The sequence below is a fragment of the Hoplias malabaricus genome, chromosome 6, assembly GCF_029633855.1.
Source record: "Hoplias malabaricus isolate fHopMal1 chromosome 6, fHopMal1.hap1, whole genome shotgun sequence".
Taxonomy (NCBI): Eukaryota; Metazoa; Chordata; class Actinopteri; order Characiformes; family Erythrinidae; genus Hoplias; species Hoplias malabaricus.
The window spans coordinates 16405176-16427539 of record NC_089805.1 but is presented as its reverse complement, the minus strand read 5'-3'; the positions used below and the strand labels follow the sequence as shown (position 1 = coordinate 16427539).

The window sequence follows — 22364 nt, the reverse complement described above, 5'->3', positions numbered from 1 at the left end:
TATGAAGAAGGCTCTTCTTGCCCCTCTGCTTCTTAAAAGTTACTCTAGTGCAAATCAGCTCTTTGTGATCTTGACTACTGTCCTGTAGGTGTCGCTTATGGTTAACCTATGCTGACTTGATTGTATGAGCTTGTGATATAGTTGAGAGGGGCGTGTTTGTATGTCTGGGTGTGTCTTCATGCTCTCATTTTAACTAACGTAACAGACTCAATTTACAGAGCGCATTCCTCTCTTGGCTTCAGAGAAAAACACAGCTCAGAATATATCTGTAAAATATGAGAGTTTTTTTACTAATTCTCACTGCAATAAGTAAGTAATTCCTCTCTTTTTAAGACTCCTATTATAATTAATCTTAACCCCCCCTGAAGAATATGTGTTTAACCAGGTTGCTATAAAATGGGGAATCGTCTGCCGTTTTTGCTTGGATATGCTTTAAATTTGTAAACTAACAAATATGTAGAGATTTTTGGTTGACAGTTTTAACATATCAAGAGATACAAATATCATGTATGTCTTGTGTTTTATTAATTCATCTGTGCTGGAACCAAATGCATGTTTTAACAAAATCTATGTATATATTATTTCTTTCAGGTTGCTCTTCCGGAAACCCTCTACTGCCTTCGAAAATGAGTGGTGTAAAGGGAAAATTTGTCACATTCCCATTATCGATTCCAGCCTCAACAAAGGTGTTGTCGATGGTTTTCACGTCCTCGCCGGGTTCTGATTCCGTTCCAGTTTTCGCGTTCACCTTAGATAAAGGAAATCCAGATATCACCGACCAGTACAAAGGCCGTGTTACCTTCAACCAAACCACCTACGCCTTCCAGCTGGGACCCCTGACTCAGGCAGATAGTGGCATATACTCTGTGATTGTTCTTGATCAAAATTTTTTTCCACAGTCTGGACAAACTACATTGGCGGTGCTTGGTAAGCTCGTATATTAAAACATATATATATATATATATATATATATATATATATAATATATATATATATATATATACGTGTGTGTGTGTGTGTGTGTGTGTGTTTAGTGATATGTGTATGTACTTTTCTTTAGCAGATTGTGAGAATTGAATGTCCTCATGATGACTGGACAGTTTGATCGTAAACCCTTTTTTTGGTAACAGTGCAGTGAGACCAACAGTTTGTGGAATATGAAGGTCCTAATAAGTTTAGTGAAACCAGATTAGGTGCATGTGTGCCTGCGTATGTACTGTAGCATTTTTAGTTACGTGTTTTTAGTCATATGTATCCCAAAAAAAAGAGTAGCTTTATTTATTGAGAGATGCTGCATGTTAAAAAGAAGTGAGTGTTTATGCAGGGACCACAATAATTGAGTAGATTATTTGTTCATGATTCTTAACATACATCATGAGAACAATTGGTATATATATCTATCCATCATTTTCATATTGTTGTCTCTATCAGTTCTTCTGCCTGGGTTAATATTTCATTGATGTAACAATTAGTCTTACCCTTGTCTGGTTGTTGTATTTCTCGTTGTGGTGTAACAGTAAAATGTAGATTTGACTTAAGTACTGAAACCTGTTTTGGGAACAATGGTTACTTTTACAAGTGATAGCCTCAAGTTGAAAAAAGGTTAAATTTGCAAATGTTGTTCACTAAGAACTAAGAAGCAAGCCAAAAAAGGGTGTGGCAGTTTTGAAAAGGAAAAAGGATGTAAAACTCTTGTGCAAGCCCATTCACATATTTAAAATAAATATTTCAAGGTGGAGGTGTCTCAGCTTGAACTTGATGCCAGTGTGTTCAGTGTGTTGAGACTGTTGACACACACACACACACATATACATATATATATACAAAGTCTTAAGCAACCAATGTAATTATATTAATTCTATATATTTCTGTATATTTAAACTAATGCTTTCTCAGTAAGCATGGTGCTTGTATAAAGTTATATACAGTCACAGTAAATATATATAAAAAAATACATAACATAAGGAATATAAGATAAATTAGTATAAAGTAGTAGGTGTGAGTGAGTTTGAAGAACAATGTTTTGTTCAGATTCTCCTTGATTGCATGAATTTGTTAAATCAACAGCACACATTATTTAAAATCATAATTTATTAACTGGTAAAACTAGGTATTGTATGATAATCTCAAATAATATGGACTGCCACGAGGAGAGATTTGGAAAAAGTTAAACCAACACATTCTCACACAGAATATCACACTTACTGGAATAATGTTATTTAATTTTATTCTAATGTTGGGCGTTATTTGTTTGTTTGTTTTTAGCTTTATACTTACGTCTCAGATTCATAGCTCTTAATCTCATAATCTCTGGTGCCTGAAACTTTTGCACGGTACTCCACACACACACTTATTTTTTTAACTGCTTTCATTCTTGAAATGACTTAAGTAAATCAGAGATAAATGTGCTTAATTTTGCTTCAGATAGGGCCTCTCTTTCTGCCTGCTTGACATAAACATGCCTTTCCCATTTTGAGGTGAAGTGTGTGTTGAGGTGTCTAAACATCTACACCAAGATCAAGATGGCTCTAGTTTTAAATAAAGGATGAAGTAAATAGAATAATTAATGGCTACAAACATGTGCTGATTTGATCCTAATGGTTGCACTAGCATGAAATTAAACTTGTTGCCTGTTTTATTTATTTATTTATGTAGAGCCTGTGGCAGATGTGACTGTTATCTCCAGTCCCCCTGAAGTTGTGGAATTCAATACCACTGTAGTCCTGATCTGTTCAGCCAAAGGCTCTTTCCTGTCTTACAAATGGATGAACGGTTCAAGCCCTGTGATAATAGATGGAATACACTTGATGCAGAATGAGAGCCAGCTAATAATTAATGGAGTTTTGCGCACAGACTTGTGTAGGCCAATCTACTGCACTGCTCAGAATAACCTGGAGTCTATGACAAGCAGCGCCTTTAACCTGAGCATCAGCTGTGAGTATTAAATTTAATCACATAAACATATACATACCAGGGTTTTCAGATGAACTAAACATTAATTTGACATGTTGTGTTACTAACATTTGAATGATACTGTTGTATTTACAAAGCATTGCTTTTTGTTATAGCTGTAGGACAGAAAGTAAGTACAGAAAGTATTTACTTTAATGTGAAGCAGCTTAGTGAACTGGAATACTCACTGAGTTTGACAATATACTCATCAAGGGACAGTTCTTTACCTCAGTGACATTGTGTCCTTGTATAAGCAGCTTAGTTACACGTTTTATTGTGTGAATTCAGAATCATCATAGCTCTGAAATAAGATCCTGTCTACTTTTTTTTTAAGAATCTGTTACTATTTTAATCATCATGCAATCAATAGATTATTTTGATGTTTGAATAATCATTTTAAAAGATTAAACAAATGTATTTTAAAACATCTATTTTAAATTATACAGTAGATTGAAATGAATAGTATATTCACTGCACTACTTAGTTGTTATTTGCCTTGTGTATAGCTATAAATGTCTTCATTTGAGATTGAGTAATCATTTGTATTAAGTTTTGTTTAACATGTAATCACTATTTTATAAACCTCAATTTTGTTGTTTTTGTAGAAATGCATTTGATGCATAGACAAGATCCATTTTAAGAGGCATGTTTATTTTGTATAGCTCCTGCAGAATAAATGCAAATGCATTTGAAGTTACACCATTTTAGGTGGAATGGCAGAATGTCACTGAGCACAGCTTAATGTGGAAAGATGCTCAGAACAAAATTTAAGAAGAGAGGCACACAAACACAAAAGTTGAAATTTAGTATTATTTTTGTAAGATTTGTAATTCTGGATAAAATATGTTCTGCTTTTGCATTTTTACACTTTTACAAAGTGACTTAATCAGTGCATTTCTACAGCCACTCTGAAAGGCCTATTTTACAAATCATCAACTAACCCATAGTTACTGAATACAAACCACTTTATTTGTTGTATCATTGTGGCATTTGTTATTTATGGTAGTTATGTAATGCTCTTTGCCATTAGGTTGATTCAAGATTGTCCATGTTAACAGCAATTATTCAACTTGCAATGTGATCATCAGCTTCATTGTGACATTTTAACACTTGTCATGCAAACCAACAATTTAATATGGATTAGCATGTCTTATTGTACCACTTGAGGAGCAAGTAAAATAGAGCTATGCAAAATATATTCTTAAATTTAAAATTTTAACAGATCACAATTTCCGTATATATTCTTTGTTGCATGGCAGGCCACAATTAAATGTTCATGGAAACTTCTTATTTAGCACAATGCTTCAACACTAGCACAGTGCCTGCCTTTCAAATCTTAGTTTTAATCTCAGACTCTGCAGGTTGTGCACTCCAAAGTGCAAACATCATAGGAGTGAAACAAAGCACATGTCTAATTCAGACAGGTGCATGAAAAATTTTAGATAAGAGTCTGTCATTTCCAGTAGAGGAGTGTGTGAATCAGTGATTAGGGTACAAGGTGGAAGTGGAAAAGCTGAAAAACATTTTCTGAAATATTATAAAAAATAAAAGATTATTCTTTTAAATGCACTTGAGTATAAGAATGATTTTTGAAAGCTATTATTGTTTTATATTTCAACACTTTATTAACACTATATTAAGATGCTAGTCTGTAAGGGAGAAAAATATGTATATTTTTCAAGCAGCTGGACAGTTATATCTAGCTGGTTTCTGTAGCAGTGCCACTACAGCAACAATGGCCTTACATTCTGAAAATTCAATAAAAGGAAATCACAGAAAATTATTGATATTTGGGATTAATCTGTGCACATTTCTTTTCCATTTGAAGGTTATAAAAATGAGATTTTGAATTTATTATTTTTTTAATGTATTCACAAATTAAATATTTATTTACATTTTCCCCTGGTACAGTATTTTTAGATTTTGGTGTCTACATTCTTACCTATGCTGTATATCTGGATAAATTAAATAATGTCTAATCTTCTGGTTCTTCAGATGGCCCTGATAGTGCTTCTATGACAAAAGTGCCTGGTGATTCTGTGCTGAAGAAAGGCTCCAACTTGACACTGTCTTGCTCAGCTGTGTCCAGCCCAGCAGCAGAGCTCAAATGGTTTTTCAATGGAAGGGATCTGCAACAGAATGTTGCCACTTTAGCCCTCACAAACCTGGAAGAAAATCAAAGTGGCAACTACAGCTGTGTTGCATACAACAGCAAGACTAAGCGTTACACCTATTCACAGGTTGCTACAGTGTCCATCATAGGTGAGTCTATATCAACATCATAGGTTTTCTCCCATGGTCCAAAACCACATGTTAGTAGGTGGATTGGAGACTCAAAAAGTGTCCCAAGGTGTAAGTGAATGTGTGAGTGTGTCACCCTGTGAAGGACTGGCGCTCCCTCCAGGGTGTGTTCCCGTCTTGCGCCCAGTGATTTCCAGGTAAGCTCCATACCCACCCCGAACTGGATAAGCGGTTACAGACAATGAATAAAGGAATGAATATTTCTATATGCGTACAAAGCCAGAGTAGTTCACTAATTTTGTTTCAAAATGGCAAAGCTGCCTGGCAACAGTACATGACTTGGTATAGTAAATGAGTGATTTTTTTAAATTGTATTGCAGCATTGTACACAGGTTTATTAGGTATACTGTTATTGTGAAATTTGTGTTCCTTTCTGTGCTGTTTATGGTATTAATCAGTCAGAATTTTCAGCAATTAGAATCAGGAAAGATATAGTGTTTTAAGATTTATCCAAATATGTAGAATCATACTGATTCAAATTCAGATTCAAAGGATAGGGATATAATAATAATAATAATAATAATAATAATAACAATAATATTTTTTAGTGCACTTGCACATTAATTTGTGTATCTGGAGTGGCTACCCATGCACAAACTGAAAAGTCAACCAAAGCCAGATTTTTGTGGAGTAGCTAAGTCAGAAATCATGGGATAAAAAGAGCCATTATGATATTGTTTTGCTTCTTATATAGAGTGAACTGTCCATGTATGTGGAAAGGGGCTCTTTGAGAAGAACTACTGGAAATTTATATTTTCCTGCTCACAACAACCATTTGATAACCATTTACAAAGTTTACCATCTGAAGTGAATTATTAATGTAAAATGCTATTTATTTATATGAAATATCACAAAGTGAAATGTTGATTAACTGAGAGAACAGTCCAGCTTGGTAGCTTAGTTACTTAAACATAAAACTTAATATGAAGCATTATAGCATTCGGATACGTTAAAAATTGTTTGTTATAAAAAAAAAAAGACTTGTTTGCCTAATTCTCATTAAAGTTCATAGGATTTTGTTACTGTACTGTAGGGCCCTCATATATAAACATATACTTGTTTATTGTCATTTCTCAGTGAAGGTGATGACCGAATGTAGGTTAATTTAAGGTATGTTAGTGATCATACCAACCCATGAGAGATGGGGGTTAAATTGTACAACTAGCAATGTAATGTGCTATAATATAATGCTTTCACACAAAACGACCTATGGTTGAGAGTACAGACCTACATATGAACGCGTTCCACTCTGAAAGTACATTCTCAAATTTTATATTTTTGCATGGTAAACAACGTTAGCCTAGGAATCTAGCATTGGAGTAAGCCTATACTGTAAAAAACACCATATTCTAATAAACGTGGATCATCAGCAACAGGAGATGAACCTCTCAAGTCAGTGTAATGATTCTCTTTATTTTGTGAGAGGATAACAATGCATTGCTTTATGAATGGATTTGATTTAAACAAAGTATAAAAATATATATACAGAGATTCGTGTCTTTTGAAAGTTCAAATTTAGAGTATTTACTATATTTTTCTAAAACATTCTCAGAACACAGTATCATCTTTCAGCAGTGAATAATAGAGCAGACTTTCAGACTGTTTTTTGGCATACACTGACAGAAAAGAGATTCCATAGAATGGCATTTTTTGGTAAACTTTGAAACGTTATGATAAACTTTGAAAAATTAATTGTGTCATGTGTTGACAGACATCCTTTTGAGAAGGAACAACAGAGCAAGAAAAAGAGTTACATGAATTTTAACTATGTACTGTGTTTTAGAGGGCTAGCATTATAGCATGTTTCTTATGTGTAGTTCTAGAACACATTCAGTCATCCAGTCTGATTCACAAATGACACATTCTACTCAAATGACTGTTTGTGTGTCAGGGAGTGAGGGAGGAAGTGGGGGCAAGGAGATGGCAAGTGAGTATTTGTGGGTATGTTTTTGACTGAGCCATGCTTGACAGAGTGTAATGCAGCGGTCACAAGTGGTATTTCAAAACATAGCCAGAAAATATAAGCCTGTTTTTTCATGGTTTGTTTTAAAGATGCCTCTCTTTCAGGTAGCTAGTGAACCTAGCTAGCAATTTTACCTATGTTCTAGTATAGTCATAACATTCATTCACTGATTGTCTGTAACCGTTTATCCAGTTCAGGGTTGCAGTATTGTCATAACAGCTTAGTAAAATGGCAACTTATAAAATGGTTTAAAAAAGATAAATATCATCTTATATGCTTTAAATGTCAGTATGGTAGTAATTAACGCGACAGACCTTTTTTGAATGTCAACATGTTGTTGGAATCAGAATGTTACTTTTCTTATGTACTGTAATTTGAAACAATATTCAACATTTTGTCCTTGAGGATTTTAATTGAAAGGATTACTAAACTAATATGGTGTTAGCACTTCCATTATACACTGTCAGGAAAAACTTGTGGTACCCTCAAGGTTACATATTCAGTACCTTTAGTTAGGGAACATAATTGTACCATTTTCTATAATAATTGTAGATATTTAAAGGGGTTTTGATTCATACATCTTTATCTCCAGGAACTATATTATATTCTTTTATTTTTTACACAGTTCTGTAATAGAAAATTTTAAATATTCACATCTCCTTCTGAAGAGAATTTAATGTACTTTTAGGTACAAAAAAAAACAATATGTTGCAAGTAGCCAGGGTATGTTCCTGCCTTGCACAGTGTTTCTGGGTAGGGTCTGGGCCCATCAATACCCTGAACAGGATAAAATGGTTATAGAAAATGAATTAATATCCATCCATTATCTGTAACCGCTTATCCAATTTAGGGTCGCGGGGGGGTCCAGAGCCTACCTGGAATCATCGGGCGCAAGGCGGGAATACACCCTGGAGGGGACGCCAGTCCTTCACAGGACAACAATGAATTAATATGTGGCAAGAAATAAGTGTGAATAGCCTTGTCCATGTTGCTATGTTTCTTGCAGTATTAACACAGTAAAATGTAACAATTCTACAACATAAAAGCACAAATAATTTTCATTAATATGAATGTTAACCACTAATAATTCTTAATTTTCCTTCAAAAAGTATTGAAATTTGTCTGCCTTTTATTCTTTTTCCATCAACATGTACCAGCAGAAAAGGAAAATTTACAGGTTATATCAATAATATAAAATTCTTCTCTGACCATCTGCACGTCGTATGGAGATATAGTAGGGTCAAAATTTTGTTCATTTGAAAAAAAATCTGAAACTGAAAGTTCAAATCTTGAAATTGAACTTTGAAAATACAACAGTGCATTCAAAATAAAAAAAAAAAGTGTAAGATGATTTTTTTTTTTCAATTTAAATAGAATTTTGATTTAATTATTTTATTTTTTGGAATAAATAATTTATTTTCAATGTTCACATTCCTAAATATTTTGATATTTAAAGTCTTATATTTTACAATTGCAGATTTTATGTTTTTAAAATGTGTTATTAAAATCTTAATTTTTTTTAGTTTCATATATTTTTTTGGGCACAGATCTTATTTTCTCTTTCAAATCCTTTTTTTTTTTTTCAGTTTCGGATCCTTGTTTTTCAGTTTCAGACTTCTGACCCTTTTCTCGCATGGGAGGTGGGACATCAGCAGAGAGAGGCGTGGTCTAACGACTGACAGCATAGCAATGATGCCAGAGGAGCTTCCTCTGTGTTTACAATGAGAACTATCACTGAACACTCAAGTTATATGCAATATTCAGTGTAAACCATTGACTTCAGTAACAAAGTCCTTTTATAGTGAGATCTTTTAGACAACATTTGGTACCTATCGCATTAAAGCTGCAGCTTTGTCCTCACTGAGCTGATGCCATCGCCAGCAAGGTGCTGGGAAACTAAAGTGTGTCTGTGGAACTACGCACTCTGACAGAGTTTATAGCTCTTTTACTGCAAAAATGCACTGTTGTATTTTTCAAAGTTCAATCTCAAGATTTGAACTTTCTGTTTCAAATTAATTTTTTTTTCAAATTAACAAAACTTTTGACCTTAATATAGCTCCATACACCTAGCTGATAGCTATGAGATATTAATACTGTGTTTCCTTGAGAAAGATGTTTGGGAAAAATTATTTGATTTTGATAATACTTACTAAGCGCTCTGGTTTGTTTGGTTTAACAGAAGCTATCTCTGGTACTAATGTAACTGGCCCCAATTTACCTCTAATTGCTGAGAACAGCACTGCCAACCTCACCTGCCGAGCCAGTGCAGGCAGAGCACACAGTGTGTCTTGGTTTAAAGATGGTGTGCTACTGGTCTTCAATGAACACATAATTGCTACAGCTGACAAGAGTTCCATCAGCATTCTGACAGTGAAGAAAGAGGATGCTGGAGAATACAGATGCCAGCTGACTAACAGTGTGAACAGTGACTTCAGCTCCTTCATCATGAAGATCAACTGTGAGTGTAAAAACATGCTTGTGTGTCTGTATATTTTGTTCTTTTTTTTTTTTTTTTGGCATGGTTATTTATCTCCTCATAAACTCTTGTATGACTTCTCATGTTTAAGGTAGTATGATTCACAACGTGCTATTCAGTAACAGACTTGGTCCACTGGTGTCTGTTTTGTGTTACTGGTTAAAAGGATGTTAATTTACATCTTGTTGTCACTGGTATGTATTTGTGGAACTCTTAAATACACATACCAGTCCAAATGTGGAATTATTGTATATATAAACTACAAAACAAAATAACATGCAAGACCTTTTGAGATAAAAGTCCTGGTTTTGCACAAACAGTCAGCAGCACAAAGTAGTGCACCTGGAAATGTTTAATTGTTCAAATTTACAGAGATTTTCATGCTAAATAAATTAGAGACTAAAGTATCTAACCTGTTTGGAGAAAGAAGCGGATAAAGTGTCATTTTCTTACAGCAGGTCATTCTATTTTGAGAATTATGTTAGTTTGCCAAGGACATATATTTACACAGTTTCTGAGAAATGTAAATATTCAGTAGATTTTTGGTGTAACATTGTGGCACAGCAGGGAGTGTTGCTGCCACACAGCTCCAGTGTCCTGGAATTGTGGGTTCAATACCAGACTTCCATCACTTTCTGTCAGGATTTTGGTGTTCTCCCCATGCCATTCTCCCCCATGTTTCCTCCCACAATCCAAAAACACCTGCTGGAATGTAGTTTGTCTGTTTAAAATTGCCCATAGATGTGAATCACTTAATGATTATATGTCATGCGACAGACTAGTGCCCTGTGCAGAGTGTGATTCCAGATTTACAAGATTGCAAGCAGTTAAAGATAATAAATGAACTTTGCTGCAGAGCAAGATTTTGTTTTAAATTAAGTTCACAAGAGAGTTGAGCTGTTTAGAGTAGCAGGACAGGTTTTTAGGAAGGAAATCTTTATATCTTTATCTTTAGTGGATCCATATTAAAGAAATGAATGAATAGGGAAGGTAAGAAAAAAAATGTAAAGGTTTTTTTGGCTATGATCTGCTATTGGACTGTAAAGTCACTGGTGTCTTTCCTGTATTTAAGCTTCTAGATGCAGCAATCCACTGACACAGATCAATTATAACATTATCATCACATTATGAAAGGGGCGAACAAAGCATGCAGAGCAACATATGTACTACAGTCTGTAATTTCAGAAGTACAAATTGCTCCTGTATGGTCAGTGGAGCTAAGAGAATGGACATAGAATGCTGTAGCAAGGAGGTGGTCGTAATGTTAAGCCTGATCGGTCGGTGTAGGTTGAAAAATGACTTCATTTTCTGAAGTTGCTTTAACATGTTCAGGGCTACAGTTGGCCCAGAGCCTACATCCCAGAAGCAAGGCAAAAACATACCCTGGATGAGTGGCTACAGTCCATCACAGGGCATCACAGTCAACTACACTTGCATACTCACAACCCTAGATAGATTTGAGTAGCCAGTCCATCTACTTCAATAAGCACTCAGAAGATACCCATGCAAACCCAGAGAAAGCACAAAAAACATCCCATTTAGACAATTACCTGAGGAAGGGTTTGATCCCACATCCCCTAGGCCCTGGAGGTGTATAAAAAAGACACTACCTGTTTGCTTTACCATGCTGCCCTATATTAAATAAAACATAGCTAAATACTTATTCCATAGCATCTTTACAATTAGCATACAATTTTGTATACTTACAAACAAGCTGACAGTGACATTTAGCAGTAATTCCAAACTTTTGAACGGTGGTAGAAATATTTCCTAACCTTACTATGCTGGTCTCTCCTGCATGGAATCAGATGGGCCAGAGAAAGGACACATAGAAGGACCGAAGAAAGTGGAGGTGGTTGAACGGTTGGTCATGAAATGCTTGGTTGACTCTGTTCCTCCTGCCAGCTACATCTGGAAGCTAAACAACACGCTCTTGGAGCTTACAACATCTGAGTACACAATTGAGAAGCCTGACTACAAAAACAGTGGCACCTACACCTGTGAGGCACACAACAATATCACAGGCCTCAGCCTGATAATCACCCACGACCTCCTGGTGAAAGGTAATGTTTTCTATTATCTAACATCTTATCCAAACTAAAAATGATTGTACCACAACATGTAATGAACTTTGCTTTTATTATATTTAATTAATTTCACAAATACTTCTCATCAACTCCCACACATTACTGTATTCTTTTGGATATAATTTAATGCAAGGAATAGTCAAAATTATGGGGTCACCAATCTTATCCACAAAGGGCCGTTCCAGTTTTGCAGAGCACACCTGATTCTACTTGTTTAATCAACTACTCTCCTCTCTAACATGTTAAACAGTGTGTGCTTCTGTTTGGTTGGAATGAAAACCTGCAGCCACACCGGATCTTTGTGGATAAGATTGTGACCCCTGGTCAAAATGTTTGAATAAATATTTATTAATATACAGTAGATCAGTGTTAGTGGCTATTTGCCCACTAAATTACTTGACTAACAAGTTTTTGCTATTTAAGTACATATAAATTGGTACCCTTAATAACTGACAGAAGAAGACCAGATATAAACACTTGAGCAGATAACCATGAGGGCAGGAAACATTGTACAGCAGGATCAAAACCTGACAGTATGCTGTTGGGTATGATTTCAATAATAAATGGACTCCACTGTCATGATTTTCAGGAGAAGGGGAGCTCCATGACCAGCTGTCTGATGGTGCAATAGCTGGCATTGTCATAGCTGTTTTCTTGCTTCTGTGTGTCATCGCTTGCATCATAGTTCGCAAAAGACGGAAGCCTGCAGAGTAAGTTAAACATTATTTTTATTTTCCAGCATTCTAGAAAGTTAATCTTATATGTGTGTCCAGCTGATTTGAATGTTTATACATAATATGCATACATTATAATTGTGGTTATATTTTACAAACATGTAAGGAAAATGTGTAATATGACAATCAGTGTAATTAAAATCACTTGTCAGTAGTTTTAATATTGTGTGTGTAAAAAATATGTGATTTTTTTTATTTGTATGAGTATTCTTAAAGTAAACCTAAGACAGTTTATTGGTGTGAAAAATGTAATAAGAAGAGCTGCTATGTAAAGAGTTGTTAGCAACAGCTCAGTAAAGTGATACAGTGATTGTGAAAAAAATGTGCTGTTATCGTGAAATATCAGCACAATTAGAACACTTCTCAACCGATCAAAGTGTGTGACCAAAACTAATTGTTGTATAAATATATAACACACACACAACACCGATTAGTTACAAGATTGAAACAAATTGAAAAAAGTGGGAATGCTGTCCTCCTGTTCCCTTACAAGACATTATCAACTTTGTGTAGCATTTTTTTTTTTTTATTTAATCGGGGCATAATTATGAAACATTATGTAATTTACACAAGAATACTTTAGTTTCTTAGTTTTGAATAAATTCCTTAATTAAGTAGTACATTTTTCAGCATACCATCTTGTTGTTCGTACCACAGTTTGAGAACCACTGCTCTAACTTTTAACTTATCAGAAACCAAAGGGTATATTTCATACTGAATATCGTACAAGTTTCAAAAGCACTAATTATAATTTAAATATTTTTAACGCAATCAACAGCATGAATGTACCTGTAACTGAGATAATAAAGTCTAAAATGTACATACAAGGCAAGTATCGCCAGATTATCACACTAATCCTGAAACAGAGGTGATTTGTTTTCTTTTTTTATTTTAAGCATATATGTTACCACATACACAGGTTGATGTGCTGTAGAAATATTGCAAATCAATGCATTTATTGAAGACTTACGACCAAAAAATACACAGTTTCTCTACCTGACTCTATGCATTTAAATTGGCTGCCTAGAGCTTCCTGGAACAATTTGGAGCCTGCATGAGTCACGTGACCCAAGCATTTTGGACTTCTATTGACACAGCTCTCCCTCTGGCAATGACAGACTACGGATGAAAATCTAAAATGGAGGAAAGGCTGAACGGGGCATTGTACTCTTTCCCAGTTTCAGATTAAGCCCAATTAACAAAATATAAAGGTTCACTTCGTCTGTGTATTCTGGTTTATCTACAGTGTACATTTTAGGACATCCTCAGACCTCAGCGTCAGTACTCAGGCATTGAACAGAACGGCATCATTCCTCGTAGGAAACGACATCAAGTCTTGGGAAAACTATCGTCATGTCTCAGAACTTGTTTAATTAAACATCAGACTTCAGACCAAACGCCCTCAGCCCAAACTCCCTCGGAAAAAAAGCTTCAGACCAAACGACCGCAGACCAAACACCCTCAGACAAAACACCATCAGAAAAAAAGGCTTCAGAATATCCAACAACAGTAGTGCTGTCCATGCCACTGACAACACAGCTTCTCATTTTTATATTCAATATTGGACACACATTAGCATTTCTGATGTCAATGTTGTTAAAAGGGAGCCCATGACAAGATTTCCACTTTTATTCCTTCTCCAGAGAACACAAGTTCAAGACTACACTTCATTTTATATTTATTGTTCATTTAAAGAAAGTTTGAACAGTTTTCCGAACTGAATGGTGAATTAAGCAGGTCAAACAGCTTACCATAGTAAGTGAACATTATGTTCTTGAAGTAGACACATTAACAGAAGGAAGAATGGGCAAGTATAGGGTCCGAATTTGACTATGGCCATATTGTGATAGATAGATAGAGAGATACTTTATTGATCCCCAGGGGAAATTAAAGGAAATGATTAAGTGATGATTAAGACCTGGCCAGAGTATCTCAAATATGGCATGTATTGTGTAGTATTGCCAATATGTATGTGTTAATTCTTACTAAAATTGCTACAAGGAAGGACAACTTGTGAACTGGCTAGAGGCTCATGAGCACAAAGGCTCAAAGTTGAGGGAGCCAAGAGTTCAACTGCTCTATTCACAGCAAACTGCAATGCATGGTGTTTTGAAACCTTTCCATCTTAGCCACCATTAATGTATTCAGTATTTTTTGTTCCAGTAGCACTTCTACAAATGGATTAGCTTCAGTCGCTAGTTCCCTGGTATTCTTCCCTTGGCCAAATTTTAGAAGGTAGTACTGGGAAAATCCTAAAGACCTGCTGTTTGAGAAATGCTCTGATCAATCATTATTACCATCACAGTTTGGGCCTTGTCAAAGTTGTTTTAATCCTTAGGTTTTCCTTTTTTTTCCTTCCTTTTTTTTGTGCCCAGTTGCACATCAACTTGAAGGCCTGTCTTAATTTTGTGGTTGGTTGGTATGTTACTGGCATAAACAGCAGGCTGGCTGCAGTGCTCTACATATAAAGGCAAACATATTTATATTTTAAATAGTTGTGGACCGTATTATGAAATCACCCAAAAAGGTACCACGATATTTTGATAATGCCTCTATGACAATGAACAGCTACATGTATTATAGAAATGATAAAGTTAAAGAGAGACTGTGTACAGCAATTATATTTTTATAATATTGTCTACAGTATTGTCTTAGGTGTATTCATATTTTGGTACGTCACATGTACTCTGGCAAGTCCACTGTGGAAAACACCATTTGATATGCCGCATTATGAGGGGCAAGAGCAGCTTCCAAATTGCTGAGCCCGATTCAAGGTGCTTTGGCTTTTTGTTACTTAAAACAGCGTCTGTACCAGTGACTTGTCATGTACCTTCACTGCCTTTAAGCTATCAGTTTTCCACACTCTCCCATTCTCCTTGGTTGAAAAATGGAGACAGCACTTCAAATGCACAAATAGCTTTCCGATTCAGTCTTGCCACAAAATTGTTTTAATTCATTCAGCCATTCAACTTATGTATCCGTTTAATTCAGATGGTCAAGACCTTTTCCAGAATCATTGGGTGAAAGGCAGGAACAGACTTTGGACAGTCCATTGCAGCAAAAAATAAATAAATAAATAAAAATTAATTAAGTTTAATTATTTACTCTTTAATAACTAAACATTAGAACTACAGCACACACTGATGAAGAAACATGTAAATATATATGAATTCATATAATGCTTTAAAAGCTGTATACAAGAAATATATGACTGGTGAAATGTGTTTACCATGGCTCTGAAATTGCAATTTACATTACTTTAGAGAAAAAAGTCCTTACACTGCTTTTTAAGACTTTTACAAGTGTAATTTGACCTATTTCTCGCTCATGAAAATTTGCTTTTAATGAGAGGATTGTTGTTGAGTCTTCTGCTCTGTTCCTCATTTCTCTAACCTCCTAATTTCTCTTCCCCTCCTTTAACCAAATGCAGAGCATGGAAGCAGTGTCAAGTTGAGCACCACTTAGAGGCACTCACTGTGGTTCCAGTGAAAGTCAGGCATGCCTAGCCAACACATATTTCTGAACCACATCATGTGTCAATATCCATATTCACTGTCACTCCATTGTCACTCTTTGCATACTTTACCAAAATTTCTTAGGATTCCTTTGGGAGTGCCAGAATAAATGTGTTGTGTGCATGTAAATGGATATCAGAAATTAAATATTCTGTATGTTAAATTTTTCTACATCTTTTATCTACACAAACTGGTTTGGTCCATATAAATAAGAAGAGTAAGGAAAAGACCTAAGAAGATTTGTTCAGTGTGTGCTCTGAAGTGTTTTAACAAAATGAAATTCCAGGGGTTCCATTATTTACTGTTGTTGAATAGATATTGCTAAGCAAGAATAGAAGAAAATTTTCAACAAGTTTCAAAGTAAAAATACATGCAAATATTTAGGGCAGCTTTTCTGGTGAACAAGAACTCTAGATGTGTTTGATAGCAAACCAGCATGACCTGAACTCCTGCTTTAACTGTGTTCACAAACCTTTGCCCATGCATATGACCCATACACATCACCAATTTCAATTCAGTTAAATCCAGTGAAACTGTGTTTCATGTATCTGTGATTCAGTAATTCCAAATATGACAGAAATTAACTATACACAGAAATAGCTGAAGTCTAATGTGATTACTGCCAATTAGTTGCTTTAAGGTTAACAGTTCTCTGGGGTCTTAATGAAAATTCTGTGACATAATTTGATCTCAACACAATACACAATACTTCACCATTTTCATACTGTCTAAACAGTCTTGTTCCGAGCAATCAGTTTCAGCGGCTGTCTTTTTTTTTAACTATATTAAGTCACAATCAGCACTCCCAGAGCCATATACACCCTAAGGATGAATCCCATTCCACTACTTAGCCTTACCACTTGGCCCTAATCCTCCATTTTGCCTAGTAGAAGGGGTGTCTCAATTTGTCTTTGGAAAGAGGTGTAGGGATGAAAGGAGTGCTAAATACCCTTCAAACAGAGATTTTTCAGGGGCATACTTTTAAACAAAGGGTGTTATGAATCGACAACCTTGTGCAAGCGACTAAAGAAAGCCAGAACTCTATTTTCTCCAATAATAAAATATAAAACCATTTTATTGTTTTAGATACATGTCGTGAATGCATTAAGTCTCTTTACTGGAAGAACATCACAAATTTTTGCAAATGTCTTTGAATTTCCAGCTCCACCTTAAATGGCAAGTACATTCAAGTGCCTGTGAAGATGGAACTGGAAGTTTATAACAACAAGCCGCAGAATAAGCAGATGAATTCAACTTTATGTCACCGAATTAAGAGTAGGTGATAATATATGATTGTGGTACGCTTTTGAAGGCATGGTGCCCTAAATTGAACTATATTAAAGTCTAGAATCTCCGATATTGCTACCAATTGGTGGCAGAAAGCCACTGAAGCTCTGCTTTTTTGCGTTCTGGTGACATATCAGGCCTTTGAAGGGTCATTCCATTTCATAGGGGAAGATTTAGCCATTGCAACTTGTAACTCAATTCTAAGAGGCAAGATAACACTCGAAAATAAGTGGTAGGGTTAAAATTAAGAATTGGGATTCATGTTAAAGAGATCTGAACTTACACAAAGTGCAGCTGCCTTAAGCAAGTAAGCTAAATTCTCCAATATTGTGTTGTAACTTTTTTATTCTTATGTCTCTGTCAAAATACGAATGGCTTGTTTTGTCTGTTGTCTGACTTAGACAAACCACAAAAAAACAACAGTATAGTCTTCTTTCTTAGGGTGTTTTCATACCTGCACTTTTTAGTTTGGTAAAATTGAACTCTGGTTTGTTTTCACACTTGGTGTTGTTCACTGGGGCATGTGTGAAAGAAAGTAATCACACTCAGATGCAGACAAAAACATCCGCACCCAGACACTTTAGAGGAGGTGGTCTCTGTCTGGTCCCAAACAAACACTGATGTGGTTAGTTTTGAGAACGTAATCCAACCCAGCAGTAAGATATACGCTGCAGGTCAGTGATAAATGGCCATTCGTAGCCAGGGTGGATTTGGCTTATTGGACGCAGTAGGTAGGTAAACAGAGAAGTGGCTAAGCCACTAATCGGAGTAATGGATCAGAAATGCACTAGTCCAGAACACAGGACGTTCTTCCTGTGTTTACTTTCTTGCTCCCGCCTCATTCAGGTCTGACCAATTAGTGGTGAGCACATTCTCCAATGGTTTGTGGTAAAGCATTTTGGTGCGCATTGATCTTTCACTGTGTGAAAACAAACCAAACCAAGCAGAAAACGCCTAAGATTACAAGCTTCTAAATTGATTTGGACCAGAATTATTGAACTATAGGTGTGAAAAACGCCCTTAGTTTCTGGGTTGGTAGGTGCTCCAGATCCACAAATTAAAGTGCATTTGCACTTCAAAATTGAGTTTCTAATGATATGGCCCCTTTTAAGACATTTTAATTCATAGCAAAGGACATCATGTGTGAATTTAGAGCAAAATTTGCCAGAAATTTATTGTAGGTGGTCACAAAGACATAAAACCTGCCAGCTTGGGAGCTTGTCACATTATATTATGAGGAAGATTTACATACAAACACTATTTCCAAAAAGTCTAAAATCGGTATTTTTATTTGCAAAGACTAATCCTTTTGTGAACACTACCTGATTTTACCTGATTATAATGTCATGCTTCAGATCAATGTAACGTGAATTTTCTATAAATATTTCACTCTTGTGTTGCCCCTGATGCAGCTGTTTTTGAGTGTGTTGCTGGCATCAGATTTAAACTTTACAAAAGAGATTCAAGTTGGTCAGTAAAAGTATTGGAAATTGTTTTGGACACTTGTCTGTTAAATACATTTTCAAGATAAAAAATCAAAAATTCATGTTTTTATTGCATTTGATATATTTCCAAACTTTTCTTGAAAATGTGTTTGAACATGGGCTCTTCAAATAGTGCCTTCAGGGATTAATTCACTGTGACAAGGAGACATAGCAAGATTATTGATAAGATATTCTTTGTTTGCCTTTGAAATTAATAATGATAGAATCTGCTGAATGAAAGAATACAGGGGAGTGGAAATGTCTATGCAAGAGTACAAATGGAATGTCACTCATGTTCACACAAGTCCACACAGTGTGTGTCTCTCTCTCCCCTTCTCTCTTGCTCACTCTCTCTCACACACACCCACATACACACCCCTGTGAATTTTGTTTCATTTTCCCCTCTAGCATATCTCTGTTTACCCTTCTAATCTGTTGGGTTATGTATTTAAATCTGTTATCTCACATCCAGTCATCTATTTTAGTCTTGGTTTTCTGTGGTCAGATCTACAAATGTACAGGAAAATACACTGGTAATTCATTAAATGTAATCCAGTTAGGGAAAAAAACTGTTCAATTTATAACAAGTTAAAAAAAGCCTGTTTTATTCAAAACACTTGTACAATGCATAAGATCATGGAAGAAATTCTTTAAAAACCTGTTTCTTGTTTTCTTTTTTCTCAGCATTGCATCACCATATTAACCCTCAGGGAGATGGGAGTCGGTGAGTTTTCCTTTGATGACATAAAACATGTTTTTGTTTCTGCCTCAGGACACAGTAGCAAGTAACCATTTTTCGTTGTAAAAGCTGGAATTTTGAGGCATTTGTAGTTGCTTTTTGAATTTCTTTGATGATATTTCACTGAATATGTGGGATGAGTTGACTTCCTTTGACTTGTATAATTCTTCCGACAGAAATTTAGCAAATCTGCTGATATTAATGTTAGCCATCCAAATCTTAGGGTCAACCACTAGCTTGTCTCTTAGCTTTTTCACAGACATATCAACATTTTCTCTGAAGAAGTAGCTAAACACAGTCTAATGCAGTGGCAAGCTAAATGTTCACTTGTAACCTGTTTTCTTGAACTTGGATTGGGTGCGGTCAAACTGTGCTAACAGTTGAAATGCTCAGACAGGTTTACCATGCAGGTAAGCGTAGGGTTTTGAGGAAATCAATATTTTACAAATGACATAGACACTCTGGCATGTCAGTGCTATTGTCCTGAGTGTTAAATGAAAAAGTGCAGTGTGTGACAGAGTTGTGAAATCCTGTCTAGCACTGTCTAAATTAGGACTCAAACAACACTGTACACTGAGACAAAATCACTGTCATTTGTGCTGTGTTGCAACTGCATAATTTTAGAAACAGTCATACAAAACTGTAACATATTTCTCTTATTCCATTTCCATGACTTCATACAGTATATAAATCTAAACCATCTTATGCAATTTCAACATGGTTTGCTAAATTTTAATTTTCAAAAATTTATATCCTGTGTTCCACCCTAAAGTTTTTTTTACTTAAATATCTTAATTGTTGCATGAAATTCTGTGTTCCTAGTGCTTTGTTTAATTCCCAGTTTATATCTCAGATTGAGGATCATTTTTTTTTTTTTTTATAGATTGTACTAGACCCACTTTTCAGCCACCATCTAACCCACAAGATCATTCCACAAGGGCAGCTGGAGAGTCTACTCTTATGAATGGACCACACCCCTAGAGCTGTCTCTCTCTCTGTCTCTCTCGCTCTCTCTTCTGAAACTTTTCTATCTGAAAATGCAGAGATTATGTTCCAATCTGGGACTTCTTCATACCCACACTTGTTAACTCTTCTTTTTCATGGCTCAAGAAAAATGCCACTGTATTCCCTCACTACACTGAAGACATGAGAATGAAAAGGGCTATGGGTCAACTATCCAGAGACAATACTAATGTTCCCACCTACACCAGGTTTGACCCCAGTGTCCCCTTATCTTTGGCTGAAGAGTGCTGCTCTTTTTGTTCCTAAAAAGTAATTTGATATCCTATTCACCCCCTGAATACCCCCATCCTTACCCCATGCCCCTGAAATGTAATGGAGTATCAAGACATTGCACTATTGAATATGAAAAAACACAGCATAAAAAACAGGCAAGTTTTTAGTATCCCATTGACTTTAAAGGCAGCATAAAATTTTGAAAATTTACACAGTGAAATGTCAAACATTGCTTTGGGAATTCTTACTTCCAAAGACAAGTGACGTGGAAGATGTTCACAGCTTTACACGCCTAAAACCTGCAGGTTTGTTCTTGCCACCATTGTTAAATCATCAACTCATCTCAACACATATATTCGTTTTCTTTTCTTCTCCAATCTTCTTCAGGACCTCTTTGTTGAGAGCTCCTAATAATGAATGTCAAGAGACTGCAGGGGCAAGCTTAAACACGTTTGGGATGTACAAATAGGCAGGAAAAATATACGAAGAAAAAGGATGAGACATTTTTGTGGGCAGTAACATTCCATGGTTTTGTAGGCTAGCTGTTACTGTGCTCTCCTGGGCGTCACCCACAAAGATGTTGTGCTGTAAAGAAGAGTTCAAATGGCCATGACTGTTAAGAAAAGTTTTTCAAAGTCATCTTCACATCTTCAACTTCATCTTCACTTTTTCTGTCAGCAAAATTGCTGTTCATGTTGGAATACCATTGTATACAATGTGATTTTAATTTTTAAAAGAGGGTGGTTGTTTCTTTTTGGTGGTTTTTGAAACCTCAAATGAATGCACAGTGATGAAACAGTCATTTTGATAATGAGCAGTAGTAATCTGGACTAGTTGTGTGTGAATTCTACGTTATGTGTCATAGCATTCCTAAAAATAAAAACAGTGCTAGACAATGCATGGCCACCTGCAAATCAGCTTAGATGTTCACACAGAACTAAAAGAAGTGTGTGATTATTAGCTGTAAAATTAAACATTACTTTCAAGCGTCAGTGTTTTGCTGTGTGTCTGAAATGTTGGCCTGGAGTTCCCTGTAATTGTCCAGTGTCAGCTGAGTGAATTGATGGTTGTTCCAAAGTGAGACACACTGAAGTCTTGTGGTCATCCACCATGGCTTCTCCAAAGAAGAGCAAAGCTGCAGGTCTTATCCCGAAAGTGAATTCTGATTTTAAAATTGGGTTTAATTTGAAATATCTGATGCATAGAATTAAAAAAAAAAAAATTAGTACTGTATAATAAAGGGTCAGATATTGTCAAGTAAATTAATGATATGATTTATTTATAGTGAATGTTTTATTTTGTTTACAAATGTGTAATGATTATATTGTATACAATCATTAATGTTTGTAGTATAAATGCAGTCAAATTCTTACCTAACATTTTTAAATTTAAAATTAATCTATTGTATGAGATTGAATTTAATTAAACTGGAATTATGCCTGAATAGAAATTTTATTTTGTGCTGTGTTGTTGTTTCTTGTTATTGAGTGCAATGCACTGGGCAATTTGTTATACATTATATTTGGTCAATGTTGCTTTTCTCTGTATTTAGCCAGGAATATTCTCAGGCTCTAAATCTCCAATTACTTT

At 35.5% G+C, this 22364-nt stretch overlaps 1 protein-coding gene across 1 annotated transcript; it reads left to right on the top strand.

The window, feature by feature from the left end:
- Positions 1-205: 205 nt before the first annotated feature.
- si:ch211-264f5.6 (carcinoembryonic antigen-related cell adhesion molecule 5) lies at positions 206-22211 on the top strand. The gene is made up of 9 exons (XM_066675857.1): positions 206-309; positions 592-927; positions 2656-2934; positions 4948-5214; positions 9396-9674; positions 11501-11755; positions 12369-12489; positions 19484-19523; positions 20422-22211. Exons 1-8 carry the CDS (start codon positions 276-278, stop codon positions 19500-19502), a joined length of 1590 nt encoding a protein of 529 aa, XP_066531954.1. The 5' UTR covers positions 206-275; the 3' UTR covers positions 19503-19523; positions 20422-22211.
- The last annotated feature ends 153 nt before the right edge of the window (positions 22212-22364 follow it).

Excerpts from the sequence above, each read along its gene's own strand:
- si:ch211-264f5.6 (XM_066675857.1), top strand. The coding sequence starts at position 276 with ATGAGAGTTTTTTTACTAATTCTCACTGCAATAA. Across the intron at positions 928-2,655 it reads AACTACATTGGCGGTGCTTG|AGCCTGTGGCAGATGTGACT; the intron begins GTAAGCTCGTAT and ends TTATTTATGTAG. Across the intron at positions 9,675-11,500 it reads CTTCATCATGAAGATCAACT|ATGGGCCAGAGAAAGGACAC; the intron begins GTGAGTGTAAAA and ends GCATGGAATCAG.